The 22,242-nt window shown below is 47.1% G+C and overlaps 1 protein-coding gene across 1 annotated transcript in view; it reads right to left on the reverse strand.

Moving 5' to 3' along the window:
• Nucleotides 1-7,692: 7,692 nt before the first annotated feature.
• The window catches only part of LOC119454064 (glucose dehydrogenase [FAD, quinone]-like), a 31,714-nt gene continuing 17,164 nt past the window's right edge, over nt 7,693-22,242 (reverse strand). The window contains exons 4-7 of the mRNA XM_037716075.2: nt 14,498-14,632; nt 13,873-13,997; nt 7,895-8,065; nt 7,693-7,761 (exon numbers count right to left, since the gene is read on the reverse strand). Coding sequence (XP_037572003.2) covers nt 7,693-7,761; nt 7,895-8,065; nt 13,873-13,997; nt 14,498-14,632 — 500 coding nt within the window. The remainder of the gene's footprint in view (nt 7,762-7,894; nt 8,066-13,872; nt 13,998-14,497; nt 14,633-22,242) is intronic.

Here is a 22,242-nt window from a genome sequence, read left to right on the forward strand (position 1 = left end):
AAGCCACCAGGTCTCACACGGTTGATGTACTCGTCTCCAAGCTCATTCAGAAGTACCTGCCCATCCGGCGCGACGGGGATCCGGCGACCCAACTCCCTGACTACCGAGGCCCTCCTCACCCCGAGCTGGACGAAGACTTCTCCGTTGCCGAGGTCAGACAGGCCATCTTCGCGCTCAACCGCAAGTCTGCGCCGGGTCCGGACGGAGTCACCAACAGAATGTTGAGAAACCTCGACGACCCGTCGATTGTCTTTCTCACCGAGAAAATCAACGAGTCCTGGAAGAGCGGCGTGGTTCCTGCAGAATGGAAGTCGGCCTGCACGGTGCTGATTCCCAAGCCCGGCAAGGCCCCGAACATCGAGAACCTGAGGCCGATTTCTCTAACCTCCTGCGGCGGCACGCTCATGGAGCGCGTCGTCCTCAACAGACTCAACGGGTACCTCGAAGACAACGACGTTTACACGTACAACATGATCGGGTTCCGCGCCGGACTCTCGACGCAGGATGCAATGAAACTAATCAAGCATCAGATCGTGGACGGCCGTTCCAGAGACGTCAAGGCTCTGCTCGGTCTGGACCTCGAGAAGGCTTTCGACAACGTGCTACACGCCTTTATCGTCAAGACCATTTCAGACCTAGGTCTCGGTTCCAGATTCCACAGCTACGTAAGCTCTTTTTTAATGGACAGGAAGGCCAATCTTCGCATTGGAGACTTCCGCTCCGAAGATGTGCCCCTCGGAGCACGGGGCACTCCTCAGGGCGCCGTAATCTCCCCCACACTATTTAACATCTGTATGATTGGTCTTTCCGAGAGGTTGGCATGCGTTGAGGACGTCAAGCACACCATCTACGCCGACGACATTACCATCTGGTGCGCCGGGGGATGCGAGGGCAGAGTCGAAGAAGCCATGCAGGAGGCGATCGACGTGATCGAGGAGTATCTCCGCCCCACCGGACTGCGGTGCTCCCCCGCCAAGTCAGAGCTTCTGCTTTACAGAAAAGAGAAGGGAAGAAGACCGAACGATTGGAAGCCAGTCTCCGAAAGCAACATCTGTCTTCACACTTGTGATGGAGGGGTGATACCCAGGGTCGACGTCATTCGGGTCCTGGGCATGTTTGTCGAATTCAACGGCGGGAACGGAACGGCTCTCCGCAAGATCATCGCAAAGACGGACAACGCCTTCCGCCTCGTTCGCAGAATCGCAAACAGACACAGAGGCATGAAGGAAGCCAATCTCCTCACCCTTATCAACGCCTTCGTATTATGCCACTTCACGTACACGATTTCTATGCACAACTGGCTCAGAGCGGAGCGAGACAAGCTCAATGCTCTCAACCGCAAAGTAGTCAAAAGGGCTCTCGGGCTACCCATTAGGACCCATACCGAAGATCTCCTCAAGCTGGGGGTACACAACACCGCCGAGGAGATTGCCGAAGCCCAAGAACGCGCGCAACTCGCTCGCCTGACCACCACAGCGGCAGGTAAACGCATCCTCGAAGAGCTGGGTTACCCTCCTGTGGTATCTTCGAGGGTCAGTACCCCGATCCCTAGGTGCATTCGAGACAAGTTCGAAGTGGCCCCCGTGCCTCGAAACGTCCATCCCGTCCACAACGAGGGCAGACGCAAGGCGAGAGCAGTAGCAATTCTGAAACAGATCTATCAACAAGGCATCAGAGCACGCTTCGTCGACGCCGCGGAGTACAGCGATGGAAAGACCTTTGCCGTCGTCGTGGTCGACTCCAGCAGCAAGCTTTCCAATAGCGCTTCAATTCGCACTTCAGACCCCGAAGTCGCCGAGCAAGCCGCCATCGCCCTCGCCCTGCTAGACGGTCGTGGGTCTGAGATCTACAGCGATTCCAAAACGGCAGTTAGGGCATTTCAGAAGGGTCGCATCGCCGAGCAGGCTGCTCGTCTTCTTAGCGTCTCTAATCCGGATGCTCTCACGCATCATTCGATTCACTGGTTTCCCGCTCACGTAGGGTCGGTCGAGGGTGCTCCCCCGAACCTCAATGAGTCTGCTCACGAGGCTGCGCGCGACCTCACCGACCACGCTTCCTCTGTAAGGAGAGCCGACACCCCTCCCCCCTACGGCCACAGGGATGCTCCCGCTACTCACAACGAGGTGACAAAATTTTTCTACATGTCCAGAAGGGTCTTTCCACCCCCTCACCCCAAATTGAATAGGGCGCAAGCTGTTTCGCTTAGACTTTTACAGACCGGCACATATCCGTGTCTGGCCGTTCTGCACGAAGTTTACCCTGACGTATATCGCGACGACGCCTGCCCATCCTGTGGGCAGACCTCCACTCTAGCACACATGCTCTGGGAGTGCGGGTCGAGATACCCCAAGTTCAGCAAGGATGAGTGGGACTCGCTTCTGCGTAGCCCCGCTCTAGACAAGCAAATCCTGGCTGTCCGGTGTGCCCGCGACCGGGCTGGTGGGCTAGACCTGCCGGTCCCGACGTGGGACTAGCCGGGTGCGCGACGAGTTCGCGTCCTCGCCGGACCTGTAATAAAAGTTATTTCACTCACTCACTCACGAGCACGTGATCTTTTTGGGTGATGGCAAGTGGCCAATAAACCCACATATGCTACCTGAAGGCATCAATGTTGCCGGATTCGAGACCGTCGTTATGTATTGAACGAGAAGAAAGCGAACCGAGGGGCCCGATTTCTATTGATCATATCATAAAAAGCCAACAAACATTAACACCAAGGACAACATAGGGAAAATCACTTGTACTTACTGAATTCTTACTTCAGTACTTTATTCAATTAAAGTAAATGATAAATGAACAGACATTAAAGTGGATGAAAAAACAACTATCCGCAGGTGGGGAACGAGATAAAAGCGAGTGTAACAGGGAAGATGGTCCCTTTCTTCTCGTTCTATATACATATTTATATATTGTTCCGCTCAAGCATTAACGGAATGTTTGCCTCGGCGATGCCCTCATAGCCGTCGAATGGGTCGCACGTTACCAGGGTCAGTAGGCTGCTTCTTGGCGGTACCGTTAGGCTGTCTACGACGATGCGCAAGGCGTTTTCGGTGGGATTCTTGTCGCCAGCGTCGCTTGCTATGGCTTTTGCCGTAGAGAACGTCACGCTTGATTTTTCGAGGTTAATTATGGCTCCATTCGCCTGTAGAAAGTCCATGCCGAGTATCAAGTCCCCCGAGCAGCTGGGCAGAATAATGAAGGCCCCGACGTACGTAAATCCACGAATATTTACCCGAGCGGTGCATCTGCCCACGGGAATTAATAGATGCCCTCCAACAGTACGGACATGCGACCCAGTCCACTGCGTAAAAACTTTCTTTAACTTTGACGCAAGCTCTCTGCTCATAATCTAGCTGTCCGCACCAGTGTCAACCAGTATGTCTGACGTTACCACTTGCCTTTGGGCACTGAAGTGTGACTGAACGTCGGTGCTTTGTCGTCGTTGTCGTTGTGATGGAGGATATTCGAAGCGCTCGGCGTCCGCGGCCTCACCTCCGGAGGTCGCTGGACTCAGTTTTCCAGGTTTGCAGGGCTGGGTGAACGACGTCTACGAACGTCTCGATAAAATGAGGGACTTGGCGATCGGTATCGAGCAGGCGATGCAGAACGGGGCTTGTGCCTGCGCTGCTCGAATGAACTGTCACGACTGGCGATGAAGTTCTCTATCTCCATCGGGCGCTGACCAGGTCGTGGACGAGGTGCACCTGGAGGGAACCCGCGGAGGCCCACTCGTCGATAGGGGCACATCCTGTAAACGTGGCCAGCCTCTCCGCAATGAAAACATAGGGGCCTGAGGTCAGGAGCCCGCCAAACGTCGCTTTTTCTGGGCCTCGACTCCTCGATGGACGATGGACTGCGACGCCTGAACACTACTTCAGTCTGTTCGAAGGGGCGCATGACGTTTGAGGGGCCCTACAGCGACGGTCGTCGTACGGAGTCCGCATAAGTCATTCGGACTGGCTCCCGCTGTTGTGGTACCTCGTAGCGTTCAGGAGCTTGGACGGCTTGCCTTGTCTCGTCGCGCACTATCTCCGCCACAGAAATTCGGGCTGTCGGCGCGTCGGTTACCTGCATTTTGTGAAGCTCTTCTCTTATACCGCAGCCCTGATCAATTTGCGTAAGTCCTCGAGGTGGTTTTCCGAGGTCATGCTAGAGGGGCTGTGTGAAAGTTCCATCACGTTGCGGTTGTATTGTCTGGCACGCTGTCGAAGGGCCCTTTCCATTGCTGTCGCTTCAGCAAGGAAGTCTGCAAGTGTTGTGGGCGGATTCCGAATAAGTCCAGCAAAGATCTCTTGCTTCACACCTCGCATCAAATGTCGCACCTTCTTGTCTTCGGCCATTGAGGCATCCGCACGTCTGAACCGCCGAGCCATGTCTTCAGTATACGTGGTGACGCTCTCGTTCGGGGCTTGGAATCTTGCCTGTATTCCCAGCTCCACTCGCTCCTTCCTGTCCATGTTGGAGTATGTGGCGACCAGCTGCTGTCGAAATTCGTGCCACGAAGTCAATGTCGTTTCATGGTTGTGGAACCACGTCCTCGCGGAGTCTTGGAGCGCGAAGTACACGTTGCGCAACTTGCGGTCTTGGTTCCATCCGTTGCATTCGGCGACCCGCTCGAAATGGTCTAGCCAATCTTCCACGTCTTCAGTAGCATCTCCGTGGAACGCAATCGGCGTCTGTGGCTGGTTGAAGATGATCTGCGCCGGCGAAACAGCCACAGCAGCAGGAGGCTGTGGGCTCAGGTTCATCGTCCGGATACGATCGGGCAACAGACCGTGCTCAGGTTGGTACCCTTGAAGACGGCGGCTGGTGCGTACGTGCACAGGAGTAATCTCTCCCGGACTACTCACTGGGGATGAGTCAGGGGTACGCTGCTTCTCCGGCAATGGTATCATATACCCCGCACCTCCACCAGTAAAATGTCACGAAGACAATTAATACGAACTTGCCGAAAGAGAACAGCCTTCTTTAATGATGGCCGACACTCAAGCGAACGCGCGCACACCTGCGCCCTTCGTCGTCTTCTCTCTGGCGATCTTGTGCCTGTAGTGGGCAGCTTACTTCGCGTCATTATATATATATATATATATATATATATATATATATATATATATATATATATATATATATATATATATATATATAGACATAGTGCCGTCACCACGCTTTCACATATAAAAGGGAGACCCGTCTAGCAACTCTTTCAGTGCATTCTAAGGCGTTGTATAGTATTCCCAAGCGGAACTTACTCTTAACTTACGACTTACGTAGCCGATCGATGCTTAACGTGTGTCATAGAAAAATCTTGTACTTAAGGCAAACTTTAATCGACACTTGAGTGCCGGAAAGTAAAGTACAGCCATTGGCAACCCTAAGTGCGACCGTCGCTACTCTAACCCGCCGTGGTTGCTCAGTGGCTATGGTGTTGGGCTGCTCAACACAAGGTCGCGGGATCGAATCCCGGCCACGGCGGCCGCATTTCGATGGGGGCGAAATGCCAAAACACCCGTGTACTTAGATTTAGGTGCACGTTAAAGGACCCCAGGTGGTCCAAATTTCCGGAGTCCCCCACTACGGTGTGCCTCATAACCAGATCGTGGTTTTGGCACGTAAAACCCCATAATTTAATTTTTTGTTTCGCTACTCTCGCCTAGCAAGCAAGATGGTCGACTATTACGGCAGCCTCACTGACTTTGCCAATTTCGCTGGACGTCTGCACGACATTACGGAGGATGAGGCATACCGATACGCGCCGCCATACGGCCACGGCTTTATAGATCGACAGAATCCCATGGAAGAATACAACGACGCGGAATCCTCGTGGCGGTACCGGCTTTTCCAAGCAAGTGGTGCTACGGCTATTGGAAATGCTACCACTGGCCCGAAAAGACAACGAACGCGGTCACCCCGTGTCGCCGCTGCTCCAGCTTCTAATCGCGCTGCGATTCTACGGCGCCGGAACCTTGCAGGTTGTCACCGGGGACCTCGTTAATGTTTAATTTAGTAAGAAATAAATAATCAATTAATTAGCCTTGGCACTCATTGGCCACATCTGGCCCTTGCACCAATAAACCTTCAAGTAATCAAAATAGAACATTAAAATCTGCATCTGCATGTCGCACATACGTACGGAGTGTATGCAAAGTTCATTCCACCCCCTTTTGAGAAACATCTGGCCGCTGTTTAAAAATTTTGAAGTCAACGCCACTTGCGGAGATTGACTCCCAAAATGAAATAAAGCATCGTTCGGCGTCCAAGATATTGGTCGCCGTTGTACAGGGTCTACCACATCTAAGTGGAACACCTCATTAGTATTCAAGCCGGTAAAACTACAGCGTTTATTCTACTTCACGAGTGAAATGTTCTATATACGATGTGTAATCATTGTTTCTATAAACACAATAATGATTTTTCGAATTATGTGCTGAACATCAGCTTCTATGATGTCTTGAATACTAATGAGGTGTTCACCTAAGATGCGGTAGACCCTGTACATTGGCTCTGTGAAGCTTATATGAAGCGCGATGGATGACGGCATGTTTCCTCCATGCTTTCCTCCTTTGCGCGAGAGAGACTGAGCTGCCATCGTCAGCTCACCCTCGCACGCTTTCACTCTCGCATACAACATACGGCACGCGGCGACGATGTTATCGCCATTAGACTTTATGCGGAACATCTCGGCGACGCCGAAGGCACAGATGTACCTGGAGTGTCCATATAATTGCTATCGCAATAAAAAGTCGGCTTTGCGAGGCTCGGAGGCGAAGTACTTGAAGCGAGGAGGGGCGATCACCCACGAGCGGCAGCAAATTGAGACCCGCTATTTTGCAGAGTATCAGCAACACCACCCCCCAGCATCGTCTACCCATGTGGCCTTCCACACTCGGACGATTTCACAGGACGGGCAGCGGTTCTCCGTGACTAGGGGATGTGAAAAACCCCTTCCCTACTATATACGCGCTGTGTGCGTTCCCGAGGGCTCACCTGGGCTCGCCCGCTCGCGCTGACCTAGATGCGCTGACCTGGATGTGCCACCCCACGCCAAGAGTGTGCTCGGTTGTGCACGCTCCCCACGCGGTTAATATAGTGCATGGGTATATCATGACATCTCTCATTCATGCATAACTTGTTCCCTTCCTTTAGAATGCTTCCACACACGCACAGGCGAAAAAAAAAGATTTACTTAACAGAGAAACACGACGTATGCTTTCACATACTTTCGCTCCAGAATAGCATAAGGAGCTCTAATGTTTATAACATTGTACTGAAAAAAGCAGTGCGCTAAATGTGTCAATTTCATTTTATTTTCTCGCCACACCATGTTTCGTTTTTTTTTTTTTTGTCAAGTGCTTCTTATGGTATTTCTTCCTCGGTATGGCGCAGTGGAAGCATCGATAGCTATATAAGTCTACGAGGAATAATTCAGCATACCTCTACTAGAACTTTCCGAAACGTTTTCTTCGAACTCAATGACAGGTATACTTTTAGCTAAGAATAAATTGTGCTTCTCACTAGAACTTTTGCAGTTGTGTACCATTGGTAGAAGGACTTTGACTTTAACTGAGCTCTGCAGAGTCCCGAACTCAATAAATGGCGAATGCCTGCTATAGATTGTCTCTATCAATAGCTTCTGACTCTCATTACAATCTTACAGCCGATATTACCGTGCTCCTGAAGGACTTCTTTCCACGCTCATGCGTACACCTGAACATATTCGACTCTGTGTCTGTGATTACTGCTTTTACCACTCAAGCATAGCATCTGCATTAAGGATTTGCATGTTACCGGTCACCATTTCAACAGGAACAGTATATTGAATGATCAGTTGTTTATGAGATTGCCAGATATACTGGTGTTAACAAAAATATAGTCTCTGTAGAAAAGAAAAACTCACTCCCAGTCTTTGCAAATCATCTTTGCGTCCAATTCCTGAGAGCATGAGCAGCTTGGGAGAGCCGATGGCTCCTGCGGAAACAATCACCTCATGCTTCGCTCTCACTTTCTTGTTCTCGCCGTCCTTGATAAATTCCACTCCAGTGGCTTTCTTATTTGAATCAAGCGTTATCTATACACAAAAAAGCAGTGATATTAGGTGATGAGTAGGTGAATATATTGTACACAAAAAAGTCAATTCTACAAACAGCCACAGCTGTCTAGAATTGCTAATGCCACTCCAGTTCCTCAATGCTAACCATAATTACCTTAATTTACATAAACGGTTGTGATCAATAATTACAACTACAGAAAAATGCAGTCTAGCAATGCTTAGAAAACAGCATTTTGATTGTATTAGAAAGCGACCACATATTCGTTCTCTCCCTTAGGAAATACATTGTGCGATGTCTCGCTAAGTACTGCCCTTTGGAAACTAATAGGCATGTGAAATATTTGATTAGTAATGAATCTGCTGTGGAACGGCATAGCCAGGAATTTTTTGGAAGTCGCAGTCTGCACTTGATAAGGCGAGGGCGACAGGTCAGGTGGTTGTTGCCGCTCATCGTTGAACGTCAGGTTTACATAGGGGGGGATCAGGTCACCAGTGTGCTCCCCACGCTACGCCTCTGCTGCTGTGCGATTATACTGAGGTAATGCCGCATCTACACAAGTGATTAAGAGCTGACCAAATGAACAATCCTTAGATTGTGGCCAGCGTTTGACGAAGAAAAGTGTTCGTGGGATCTCTGGTCCCCTTGTTCATTGTTGGCTCGGGGCATTTTCCTTTGGCTGTCCACTATTGATCAGTTCGCGTTTTCATCTCCTCTTGAATCCATTGAATTGCTTGAATTACAGCCAGGTTAAGATGACCAGATACCACCAAGGAAGTGCTATTACAAACAAATTTTTCACGTAAAAATGGGCGTCTTGCTAAACTATTTCGTAAGGGAAGGACAGGAGCTCCTAATGCGAAACTTTTAAAGCTTAGCGCTCGCTATATCTATTGAGCATCAAGTATGGTTATGAAGCCAGCTGCTGCTGTGCCACCAGAAACAAATAGCGAACACTTAGACAACATTGGCATTGTGTGCCATATATTGTGCAAAAAAATTTTAGCTACATTCCTGCCCATAATCATGAAGCTACCCAATGAACGCTCGAGTTAGAAATCGAACGACTTAGTTTGCAGCAGCGCACAGACGCTCCCGCCCAGGCAAGGGTCGATAACACTGAAAGGGAAAAAACTAACTTCCGTCTGAACCCAAGCAAGCTGCTTGTGGTATTCGATGAAAGAAAAGATGACCTGGATGCTTACTTGCACAGGTTTGAGACTGTTGATAAAGACAGAATTGGCCAGAGGATCAATGGGCGACTGCGTGGAGCACGTGTTTGAATGGCGAAGCACTTAGTGTGTATGGTAGACTGACGCCAACCAATATCTCTAATTATGGAAGAGTGAATGCCGCTCTACTAAACAGATTTAGGTTCACCATAGAAGGCTTCCGAGAAGTTTAGGACCAGAAAGCCTGCCGATGGCGAGACTGCCACGCAATTTGCCACGCGGCTCGGCCACTATTCTGATAGGTGGACCGAACTTTCAGAGACTGCACAAGAGTACGTTGCGTTTTGAGAGCTTCTGATCAAGGAGCAATTCCTCATCAGTTGCCACCCGAACCTGTCACTCTATCTGCAAGAAAGGAAAGCTAAGTCGCCTCAAGATATGCTGGAATTGGTAGACCAATTTGTGGAAGCACAGGGAGGCACCACTCTCTCCAAGATCAAAAATGAGGAGCCAGAGGGCGCATAGAAACCGGCATCCGATGAAAGGAGAAACCCTCAGAAGCCTGTTCCGAAGTGTTATCTCTGTAATCGACTGAACCACCATGCTAGCAATTGTCGGAGCAATTTTACGCGCCCCAACGATGTCAAATGCTTTAAATGTGGGCGAACTGGGCACAAAGCCGATACATGTCACAATGGAGGGAAAGAAGCTCCCCAAGCATCCTGTGTGTATGCCCCGTCAGAACATAAAGAATAAGACATAAACGCCGGCTTTGTAGAACTCCGAAACGAAAATAACAATTCCCTTCGTTAATGCTGTGATGACGCAACACCCGGAATTTCCCGTTAAAGGAATGCCTGTACTGGCCGGAAAAATGACAGGAAAACCAATCACGGTGTTACGAGATACCGGCAGCAGCACAGTGATCGTGCGAAGAGACTTGGTCAAAAATGATGAGTTCACGGGCGAAAGCCATTTAGTTTACCTGCTTGATGGTAAGGCTAAGCTCCTTCCCGAAGCCAAGATTGCGGTCGAGAACCCCTACTACAGTGGGAGTGTAACAGATGTTTGAATGGATAGCCTACTGTATGACGTAATCCTAGGAAACATCTAGGGAGTTCGACCCACTGACAATCCGAACCACTACCATCGTAAGGCCAAAGACAGAAAATTCAAATTTAAAACCCGTTGACGATTATGTGTGGTGCAAAGCGTTTTGATTGAGTGCACGGAATGCTTATTCATACATTATTAGCAGAGTGTTGATTTGTTTGAAAACTACTCTACCAAAGTTTTGTATAATTGTACATGCTCTATTTCATAATTTTTACCTTGTTACGCGAGAGATGCGCTATTGTGTAATACAAGTGTACTAGTTAAGCAAGGAATGTGTTATCGTATAATACAAGTCTACTTATTACGCGAGGGATGTGTTATTGTATAATACGTCTACTAGTTACGTGAGAGATATGTTAGTGTGTAGTCCAAGTGTACCTTTGTTACTTGTGTTTTTACTCGAGGTATCGCAAGTGAAGTGACGTGTGATTTGTGGCGGACTTATTTATGGACCTACGGACCCGTGCGTAGTGGACTTTTGTGCGTGCTAGTTTTGTGTTTTCTTGAATATTTTTGCAGAACACTCTTAATGTGGGAGGCAGTGTCACAAAAGAGTGCATAATCTAAGCGCGCGCCGTGTGGCACGCAAGCCAGCGAAAGAAGCCCGCCGGCCCCGCGGCAGCGTCGACAGAGGGGGAGAGTGCAAACGCCTCAAACAGCCCACGCGACCAACGAAGTCTAGAAGCATCCACCAGTTACGCGAAGTCGACGGTAACCAGCGAGAGAGAGAGCGCCGAGAAACCTTCTCACCTGGCGAGTCGAGAGAGAGAGAGAGAGAGAGAGAGAGAGATTACTATTGCGTGCGTGCGCCTACAGATGAGTCACCACCCCCCCCTCGATGATGCTCCGACGGCGGCGGTCGAAGATGCGAGAATTGACTAGAAGATCCCCAGGCTTTTTTTCTGCTACGGGAGCACGACTCCGATAGGAAGAGTCGAGAACGCCTATGGAAACGTCGTGCCGAAATCAGAAGGGGGATCAGACCGCGCCGGTGAACAGATGTAACGTGAAGACTGACCGTCTGCGGAAAAGAAGGGATTCCCAGGCAGGCTAGTCGCCGAGTTCATCGAGCGTCTGCATTTCAGGAAAAAGTTGTTTCTACGAGATTTGCCTCGAGCTATGCCGAGATCGTCCGGCTCAAGACCAGCACGGGTGAATACGATTGGACACTTACTGTTCCTATTTACGTGTTGGACTATTAGTACTTGTCGTTAATTATTTTCCTGTGTTTTGTGAATACCAATCTGAATTGTATGGTGTTGTATCTAGCCTAAGTGTGCACGTGTTTGTGCAACCGCCTTGCGTGAATATTTTGTTGTGTTTTGACAACTCTGGGCTCTGACTCAGTCTTTCGGACAGCAACAGGCTTTCGCTGGTGCACCAGAATGCCCCTACTAATTGTCTTTGCTTTCGTGGGACTATTTTCGGAAGCTGTTAAGTCGGCTTTGGAATTTTTGGCGCCTCGTTCACAGTGTGTGTGACAATCGACCTTCTCTCTATTTTCTTTCTCTTTCTTCATTACATCCCCCACCCTTTCCCGAAGGCGCTGAGTCGTGCTCCCTAAGAGACTGCAGAAAATAGCGCCTCTTCCTCTTGCCAACCAAAATCTCTCAGAACTAGAGATGTATGCGTGCGATCGCAGCCTAATGGTTAGCACACCGGGCTGCTGTGCATCACAGGAGAGGTTCGTTTCCATCATGAGTCACACGTTGCTTTCTTTTTAAGGCAAAAGCCTTAGGTGTGTACGTAGGCGGTGACCTTGGCGAAACTGCTCAATGAGGACAAATGGCTGAGGCCGTAAAGAGTAAAGACACGTTTGCAAATGATCAGATTGACGTCTTAAAACTCAGGGACGTTCCTGTAAAGAAAGTAAATTAGTAACCTTTTTATGTATTTTAATGCATTACACGACATTTTTGGTGGATTCCTACAGTGTCGTAATGAACTAAACAAGCCAACTTGTTTATTTTGGGTGAAAATAAAGGGCCCGTTATTGATGATGTATATTTAATGTTCGATTTGTGGATAAGGTGGATTTTGCAATAAATTAAATATGCAAGTTTTCGGAACGTAACCAGAACGCGCATCAAAATTGCGAAGGCGTGGAATGAACGCAGTCTTTGAAAACATTCTTTTAAAAGGGGCTAGAACGATTCCCAGAGCTTTTTCGCTACGGAACACTGATGTTATCTTTAGTGAACATAGAGCAAATGTTATGTATAGTGTGTTGAAAAACTGTAATGTTGTTGGGTTTAAAGTCTGAAGCAATGCAAACCACCTGTGTAACCTTGTTTTATTTGTGTGTGTTTTTATGCACTATGTGAGGTTCGTAGTCGGTTACCTGTGTTTCTTCCATGAGCTAAACAATGGATCGTGCAAAACGTAGTCCAAAAGTTTATGACAGTTTGTGGACTAATTACGGCCGTAGCAATAAAATACGAAACTAACAACCCAGAAGGCTAATAGTGTGTTTTGCTGACATCGCATAATTTAGGCCAATGTTTGGGAATACTACAAATACGAGCGATAATAAATTAAGTGAAAATATGGGAACCCCAAAGCAAAGGCTGCGTGCTTCTGGACTGAATAAATCCTTTCTAAAAAGAATATTTGCAAGGTGCTCGAAAACGTTTTATGCGGGCAAGCTTTCATCTATGTGTCAATCATATGCGGGCAACGTTTTAAATTCTATAGTTCATTTTAGGCAAATGAAGTTCTGAATGAGCTTATTGTTGAAATCTTAAAAGAAACAGCCTGCCTTAAAATCGGATGTGCTTCTGCAATCTCGCACAACTCTGCTGTCTTTCTTTAACGAGCCTGAAATCGTTTGCACGAATACATCGTTCGACTTTGAACTTCGGCCCAACGAGCCTGATGCTGCTCGAGGTACTCCCACACTCGACGTTTAAGCTGCGCTTGAGCATTCCGACGTTATGGTTAATCAAGGATGGTTCCCATTACCGCCAACGACAGCCCAACGCAGATGAACTTTCGTGTTATGATCCCTTTTGGAAAACACTGTACGATACATTTCTCCTACGGAACACCGTGATGCATTGGTTATAAACCTCATAACAACAGAACCTCGTAACAATGTCATGGTCACAAAATCAAATGATTTTGTTCCATATCCCAAATATTCGCTAAAGTGACGCATGAATATTTAGGGGTACTTATTTGATAAACACATTTTTTGCAATGCATTTGAATGATATAAACGATAACGCATGCACATTTATGCGCACAAAGTTTCTGCTGCAATGTTTCATATGAAGATTATCGCGAACATTTACTGACGACCACTGCCTCAACGCTTCACTACCGTTGGTTTATGAATGTTTAAGTGTGGGGTTATTCTTCTAGTTTAGGTAGCATTTCAGCGACTCCTCCTTGTGTGTGTGGATAGAACTTTATGTGAAATGTTATTTTAATTCCAAGAGTGTAGCGCGCTGATGCAGCCATCTTCAGAGAAAGTGACTGTTCAGTTATCCTCTTGTGGCGGCCAATATAAATTCGCTTTAAATGGAAATCATAGTTACCTTCGTCACTGTGCTCTTTGTAGAAATGTGTAGGTTGGTGCGCTGTTGACGTATCGGATCAAGGAAGCACGTGCTGGCACCCATTCGAATACCTTTCAATGTGTTGCACTGTACCCTAGAATATCCTGTAAAAAAATCAAATAGTTATTTCATAAAAAAACACTGCAATAGTCGTCATGATCGAATGTAAACAAGATGAGATCCCGAAAGCCATCCTATTTCCAAAGAAGAGTGTGCATTAAAGTTGCTTTCATACTATCCTACATCACCTCGTAAGAAACCTTTACTCTTAAAGGACACTGGTAGAACACATTTGCCACCGAAGAATTGCTGAAGTTCCTCTTCGAAACAATATACATTAATAAGTACTTAATGTTTTTTTATTCTCGGGTTCCGGATGTTCTAAGTGATGGTATTGTTGAAGGGGAAATATATCACAATATATTATGCACACACATAAACAGACAAATAACATTAGTAAAGGCAGAAGAAGCCAGATAATGTAAATAACTTGGGAAAAAAACACAACGATTGAGCAAGAATTACTGCAACGCTTGTCAATATCAGTAGGTAGAGCCCATAGGAACGATTTTATTAAGAAAATAACAGCTTGGTTATAGCTTACCCGTATGTTTTTCGCCGTTGTAATCAACTTTGTTATAACCAAGCTCCTTACAAGCTTCTAGAAAGATGTCACTAAGTGGAGTATGATAGTCAGGGTATTGGACCGGTGTTTCTCCTTTGTCACCATGGTACTTGTCTGCGCAGATGAGAATAATTTTGAAAGTAATTTCGTTAGATGAACTAAAATTGTGAACTTTACATCCTGGACTCAACATCACTAAAGTGGCTTAAAACTTAACAAAGTAAACCACATACATTTCAGAGTTGTTCATGTAGATAAAATACCTGTCCTACAAAAAAAAAATACTTTCAAAGGCGAATCTTAAGCGTCCTCCAATTTTTGTCTGCTGCTTCCGCGCGTTCCACGCTATCTTTGTTCACTGATGGCTGTCCAGGGAACTCAGGCAAGCGACAAACTCGGGGCATCTTGCATAACACCCTTGATTTACTTCTTACTGCATTCTTTAGACTCATGAAGAAATGGTTCTGTATGACTTGTTGCTGGGCTAGTTGGTGTTTGCTTACCAACAGAATTTAGCGCAAACGCACAATTACAAAAAAAAAAAGAAAACAGACAGGGATATGCCTGTGAGGTTTATCTATGTCTCTTCTTTGTAATTGTGCCTTCGCGCTCCATTATGTCGCGACGGAATGGTTGTCAAGTCAGGCATCATGCAGAAGCCTCCTGACACCTTATTACTAAGTTCTATAAGCTTTCATTGGGAGTAAGGTGGTCTAGTGTGCCTTCAACTAGAGCTGGAGCCTCCACGTGCCTTGTTCAGCTCCTGTACAGTGCTGTACAGCAGTGCGGACCGGTGCACAATAATGTACAGTAATGAAAAAAGGGCGTTTGCATAGGTGGTGTTCAAATTGAAAGAGATTTGGCTGCTAGTCAAACTTCGTTTGAATGTCTGTCAACATTGGCTACGTGCTCTTGTGTAAGGTAAAACCCCTCGACGGGAATTAAAGGGAAGCTGAAGAGGTTTTAGAATTCAAAGATTTACGGTGGTTTGGAAGGTTGACATAGTAGAACTCAACTCCTGCAGGTATTTTCACGATTATGCGCGTAGCAGCGATGCAATCACGCTTTAAATTTTCGTTGAAGCTCCGCCGCCTTCGCGCGCCGAGCGTAGTGGCGAAAGAGCGGGCGCGAGGATGACCTCCTCGCGCTCTATTCGAATCACGCTCCTCGCGGATACCTCAGATGACGTCGCGGGTGCCTTCGCCATCAGAACCCGTTAAACGACCCACGGCGTATACCGCAGACGCTGCGGCTTGTTTTTGCTAAATTAAAGCAATCTGCGGTGACTTCTGGTCTCTTAACCTATCACTGTCGTTTTCAATGGGTGAAAAACTATAATAATTCGTTGAAAGCTCACATTTTTTCGAAAAGTGATTCAGCTGCCCTTTAATAATACTAATAATCTGTACGTAAGTTGTCGAATCACTCATGCATGAAAACGTCGCAGTTTCACCCGAAACGTGAAGCATCGATTGCGATAGCAAATTTGTAGACAGCTACACGAAGTAAGGATACTAGTTTCATCTGCCGTATAAACTTGCAAACATTCGCTTGCTAACTAAATTAACAAGCGTAATGTCAGGTGCGTGCAGGTAAGCATGAACACATCTCGCTCGATGACCGCAGAAACTTGCTGTCAAAATGCTGGAGTGAGGAAGCGCGTGAGCAGCAGCGAGTGAATTGGCCTTCCGTCAGTCTCTCGCTTGTCTGTCCTGTACAGTGCTGTACAGCACTGTGCAGGAGCTGAACAAAGCACGTGGAGGCTCCAGCTCTAGTTGAAGGCACACTAGACGCGAATCAAACGTCGCTAGCACAGCGCATACGAAGCTACTGTCCGCCGGCGCACTTAGCCCATGTCGCAAATCGCTTTGAAGATACGGCCCCCACAGCGCCGTATAACACGCACTCTTGAGCATCCACGGTTGTTTGAGACATTGTTAAAATAACCTAGACATGGGATCTAAAAATTTGACAACCCGAGAGAAGCTTATATGCTGTCACTGTACCTGTCAATGAAAAATTATGTTGCTGAGTTGACGAAAGCGCAAATTTTGTTTCGTGTGGATGGTGGGAGCGAGGCGGGTGATTGAGGCGGTGGGCTCCAGTTTCTACGAAACCTCATGTTGAAGTTTTATTTTTCCAGACTTCCGAATCTGCCAAAAGTTGTCAACACTTACAAATAGTTAAAGTTGCTGATAATTAAGCTGCATAATTTTGCTAGTAGAATTCCAACGGAAATGCTTACCAGCACCTAACAAAAACCGTCGATCAAATAATCGATATTTTTAGGCACCGTAATTAAATAATTTTAATATGCGGAACAAAACGTTTTTGGAATAGCGGGAGACTGGCCCATTCCCAGAAGAATAGAAGACGGCGGTCCACTGATGGCAGTGGCGCCCTTTACTCGCAGCTGCCAACGAGAATTCATTTATTTGTATATAATAGAAATTTTGCGTGCGCGCATAACGTTGTCGCGCCTTTTCGGCCACGTATACGACATCGCTGTGCTAAATCTTCTTCAGAGAGCATCCGTTATGGAGGCATATTAAAGAACTGTTGCACGCCGCCGCAATCGTCGACGAGCCACAGCAACCTAAACAAGGAGAACTGGACCAATCTGTGACGCTGGCACGCACTTCCACTCGCCCAGTAATCTGATCTTGCTTCACCACCTTGACCCCATCAAAACCCGATCCTTTTGTGCGCACTTCTGGCATCTCGTCAGCCAATCAGATGAGAAAACCCTGTCGCGGTAGGCAGTGCTATATTCTTTGAGACCAACTAAATGTCGCCTCTATATACAAGAAGAACGTGTGATTAGACTTTTGAAACAGACTTACGCGTCACCGGCCGTGCTTCCGTCAGCGGTTACGATAATTTGACATCCGGAGATAGGAATAAAATCAGAATGGAATAAATTTGCGTTATAGCACCCTAGGTCCGTCAAGAAACCCATTTACGAGCTCCCGTAGCTTGCCTACGCCGCACACGCTTTTCTTAGGCGAGACGGCGTACTCGCTCCTTAAGCGCCGGCCTATGACAAACCCTTTTCGATCCTCCGCCATTCCTCCAAAGTTTGTCATTGCGCTGCATGGACTTGGGCAGACAATCTTAATCGACCGTCTCAAGGTAGCCTAGTGCAGCCACTCCTCCCCCCTCTGCATTTCCAGAGCACAGATTTCTCAGCGGCCGAGCTTTCGTTGCATTCACAACTTCGTTCAGATGTGAGTTCTGAGTTCTTCCTTAAACATTTATCACAGAACTGGGGAATCACGTCCATTTTACGTTTGCTAGCTAGCCTGGCGGCCCTGTAGCACCCGCCTCGCCCGGATACCACGGCGAGCTGAGAAATAAGAAGTACAAAGGTAGGCAGTGGGCGCCTTCTCCCTGTTATGAATCTTGCAGCCTACGTTTCAGTTCTCGTTGCCTTCGTGTTACAAAAGCTTTGCTTAAAAAAATTCGCGATACTGAGTTGATAATTACTTCTCGTACGGTTTTGTTGAACCAGTTTCTTTGATACATTTACTGTGACCATAGCGCTTAAGCGAGGCGGAAAGCAAAGACTAGCGCATCGTCTTTGTCGTACATTCATCCCCGCGTCGCTTAAGCGATATTCCAACAGTAAATAACCCTCTTTCGGGTACCTCATATGCTTTCTCATTACCTATAACACCAAAGCGTTCTAGAAGCCACTGGAAAGCTCCCACATGTCCAGAGTCAGAACCCAAGTGGTGTAAGTGTACTGCGTCATGGCCTTCTGGACCAGAAGACAATTACAGGCCGAGGGTCTTAGGGCTAGCCGGCTTGAATGATCCCTGAGGTTGGCCCACCCACACAGGGTTTGTAGGTCTACGACAGCCTTAGTCGTCCTATGTGCAGGTAAGATTATAACTTGCTAATTGTTCATATAGCTGCTAAGAACTCCTAAAAAAGTTTTTGAGAACACTCCCGGACATTGCCGAACATGACTGCTGCAAGCTTCCAGCTAATAAAGGCGTTTTTACACAACCGAATAGCTCCCGCGCGAATCACCACTCACGTATAATAAATCCGTTTAAATATGGTCATCCTTACATCAGCAGACATGCCGGTTGCCGGCTTTATTATCTACGGAAATGGTATACCTAAAAATGTCACAGCCTCGCACGAAAGCCGAAGCATCGTTTGCGATAGAAAATTAGTAGACAACTATACGAACTATATGGTGGTGGCGTAGAGCAGAGGTAGAACACCCGACTTCTAATCGGAAGGTCTTAAGTTCGAACCCTCTTTCAGTCCACTACATTTTCCGGCGTGGAGGGGGGCCTGACACTGGCAAAAAATACTGCCGAGAGCTAGTGGGGCTATACTAATCCAGGTGCAATCAAAATAGGAAGGCCCACTAAGCTTCAACGAAGTCAATCCCTCACCAGAACAGGAATTGGCTTCGCTGGTGCAGTATTCGGCCACTACCTTCCTCATTACTCCTACAATTAACCCATGGCTCTCAGTCCCCAGCGGCTGCGGAAGACATGACCAAGGCGGCAGTCAGACCTGCGACGCGGCAGAGGGTGCTAAGAATCTCTGGGTCCGGACAGGCCGCCACTGGGAACTGAACCTGGCAACGTTCAACGCGCGTGCCCCATCGAGTGAGGCTAGCTTAGCAGGGCTATATGAAGATTTGTCAGATATTGCATGGGACATTATTGGCCTTAGTGAGGTTAGAACTGGTGAGGCTTACACAGTGCTGATCAATGGCCACGTCCTCTGCTACAGAGGTCTTCCAGATAACAAAGAATTCGGAGTAGAATTTATAGTCCATGAGCACATAGCGGGCAACATTGATGAATTCTTAAGCGTTAATTAGAGGGCAGCAGTCGTAGTAATAAAGCTGAATAGCAAATATAGAATAAAGGTAATACAAGCATACGCCCCAACGTCTAGTCACGATGATGGAGAAATAGAACAGTTTTATGAATATGTTGAATTAGCAATGAGAAAGGTGCAAACTCAGTAGTAAACTGTAGTCATGGGCGACTTCAATGCAAAAGTGGGGAAAAGGCGAGCTGGTGAGCAGGCAATAGGCAACTACGGCATCGATTTTTGGAACACTAGAGGAGAGATGTTGGTAGAATTCGAGGAAACGAATAAGCTCCGATTAATGAATACCTTCTTCAGGAAGCGCAGCAACAGGAATTGCACCTGGAAAACCCCTAATGGAGAGACAACGAATGAAATAGATTTCATACTCTCTGCCAATCCAAGCATAGTGCTGGATGTACAAGTGTTAGGTAGGATAAAGTGCAGTGACCATAGGTTAGTAGGTCTAGGATTTCTCTCAAGTTGAAGAGAGAAAGAATAAAATTAGTCAACAAGAAACAGGCCAACCTAGTCGCAGTAAGGGTAAAAGCAGACCAATTCAGGCTGGTGCTCGCAAGTATGCAGCTTTGGAACAGGAAGATGAAGACAGCATAGAGGTAATGAATGAAACCGTAACTAGGCTGATCTCAGAAGCCGCAATTGAAGTGGCAGGTAAGGCACCAAGGGGCATCCAGTAGGTAAGCTCTCCCAAGTAACAAAGAACCTAATAAAGAAACACCAAAACATGAAAGTGTGAAACTCGAGAGATCAGATAGAATTCGCTGAGCTGTCGAAACTGATTAACACGAAGAAATTAAGGGACATCCGAAATTATAATGTGGAAAAGATTGAGGAAGCAGTAAAATATAGACGTAGCATGAAATCAGTAAGAAGAAAACGTGGCATAGGGCAAGGCAAAATGTACGCACTGAAAGATAAGCATTGTAATATCATCAGCAATTTCGCTGGCATAGTAAAAGCAGCGGAAGATTGATGATGATGATGATGATATATGTTGTTTTCTGGCGCAAGGGCCAGCTATGGCCAAAGAGCGCCAAGACGTGGTGTAGTGAGTGAGCAATGGTATGATCAATGACAGTGGGTAGGTGTAGGGTGGCTGTAAAGGGGCCTAAAATCCTGCGCACTAAAGGTGCGTAAAAGACAAAATTAATAAGATCATGACAATGATGTGATAGGGGCGCAATGAATATAATATGGTATAAAAAAGCTTTGAGCGATACAAGGCACTACTGCCTCACAGAGACCCTTAGAAGCAAGAGCCTGGAGGAGAGTGCATTTCAAAATGCTGTCGCAGCAGCGTCCTCTGAAAGAGGACCCTGCTACGAATCTCTCGGGCGAAGAACTTGCAAAATGTCGATGTCGTTTAAAAAGGCTAGAACTGAGTCGTGCTGAAATACCGGGTCATTAGCTAAAAACATCGCTGGGTGAAGGGGTATGTTCTCTCTATAGGCTTGAACAAAGTGTTTCTTTCTTTCAGGTTCTATTAGAGGACACTGCACTAGGATGTGAAGTACAGTAAGTACCTCCCCACATCTAGTACAGGTCGGGGGTTCGCCTCCAGACAACAAGTAATTGTGCGTGCCGTAAGTGTGTCCTATTCTGAGCCTACAGAATAGGACATCATTTCTTCTAGATTTCGTGGTGGATGGCCAGTTCCCTAAGCGAGGCTTAATTAAATGAAGTTTGTTTAGACTCTGGGCGTCCCACAAACGTTGCCAGTGGGCTCGAAGTCTCTTGCGTAGATATGGCTTCATATCGGGAACAGGGACGGGCATGGATGTGTTTCCAGCTTTTGCGTCGATGGATGTGGCAATCTGGTCTGCCAGTACATTTCCCTCGATGTCTCGGTGTCCTGGCACCCAGCACACCACAACATGCTGTCCAGACGCATATATATTACATATTAATGAATAAAGTGATACCATTACTGGATTTTTGTGCCTTTTAAGAGATTTTAAAGCTTTTACTACGCTCAGCGAGTCTGTGTAGATAATTGCTTTTGGTATTTTCGATTCTTTGATATGTTTAAGAGCCGACAGTATTGCACAAGCCTCTGCTGTGAAAATGCTCGTTTGGGGGTGCAGGGCGTCGGCATCTGAAAATGATGGGCCAACCGCTGCATAAGAGACGCCAGCTTGAGACTTTGATGCATCGGTGTAAAATTCCGGACAGGAGTATTTATGCTGCAGTTCGAGGAAATGCATTCGAATGTGTGCAACTGGGGCGTGCTTCGAAACATGTAAAAAGGACATATCACAGTCGACAATCTGCCACTGCCACGGTGAGACCTGTATAGTGGGTGTCATTAGACGATGTTCAAAGAGTGGGACATCCATTTCCTCAGCCAGACTTCTCACACGCAACGAGAAGGGCTCTCTTACTGCAGGTCGGTTATGAAAGAGGTGGGAGCTGGACAAATCATTTACGGTGGAATATGAGGGATGTTCACTGTTTGCATTCACTCTAAGAAAATACATGAAAGCTGTGTAGGTCCTCTGGAAGTGGAGGGACCACTCATTGGATTCCACGTAAAGGCTTTCTACAGGGCTTGTCCTAAAGGCACCTGTAGACAAGCGAATACCTAGATGGTGGATGGGGTCCAGCATCTTCAACGCGGTTGGGGTGGCTGACTGGTAAATTATGGCCCCGTAGTCTAGGCGTGTTCGTATGAGGCTTTTATACAAATTTAACAGACACTTTCTGTCACTACCCCATGTAGTGCGTGACAACACTTTTAAAATATTCATTGTTTTCATGCACTTGTTTTTAGATGTTTTAGGTGTGGTATGAATGTTAGCTTAGTGTCAAGAATTATGCCTAAGAATTTATGCTCCGTTTTTACAGGTAGACGCTGTCCTTGC

The sequence above is a fragment of the Dermacentor silvarum genome, chromosome 5 (genome assembly GCF_013339745.2).
Source record: "Dermacentor silvarum isolate Dsil-2018 chromosome 5, BIME_Dsil_1.4, whole genome shotgun sequence".
Taxonomy (NCBI): domain Eukaryota; kingdom Metazoa; phylum Arthropoda; class Arachnida; order Ixodida; family Ixodidae; genus Dermacentor; species Dermacentor silvarum.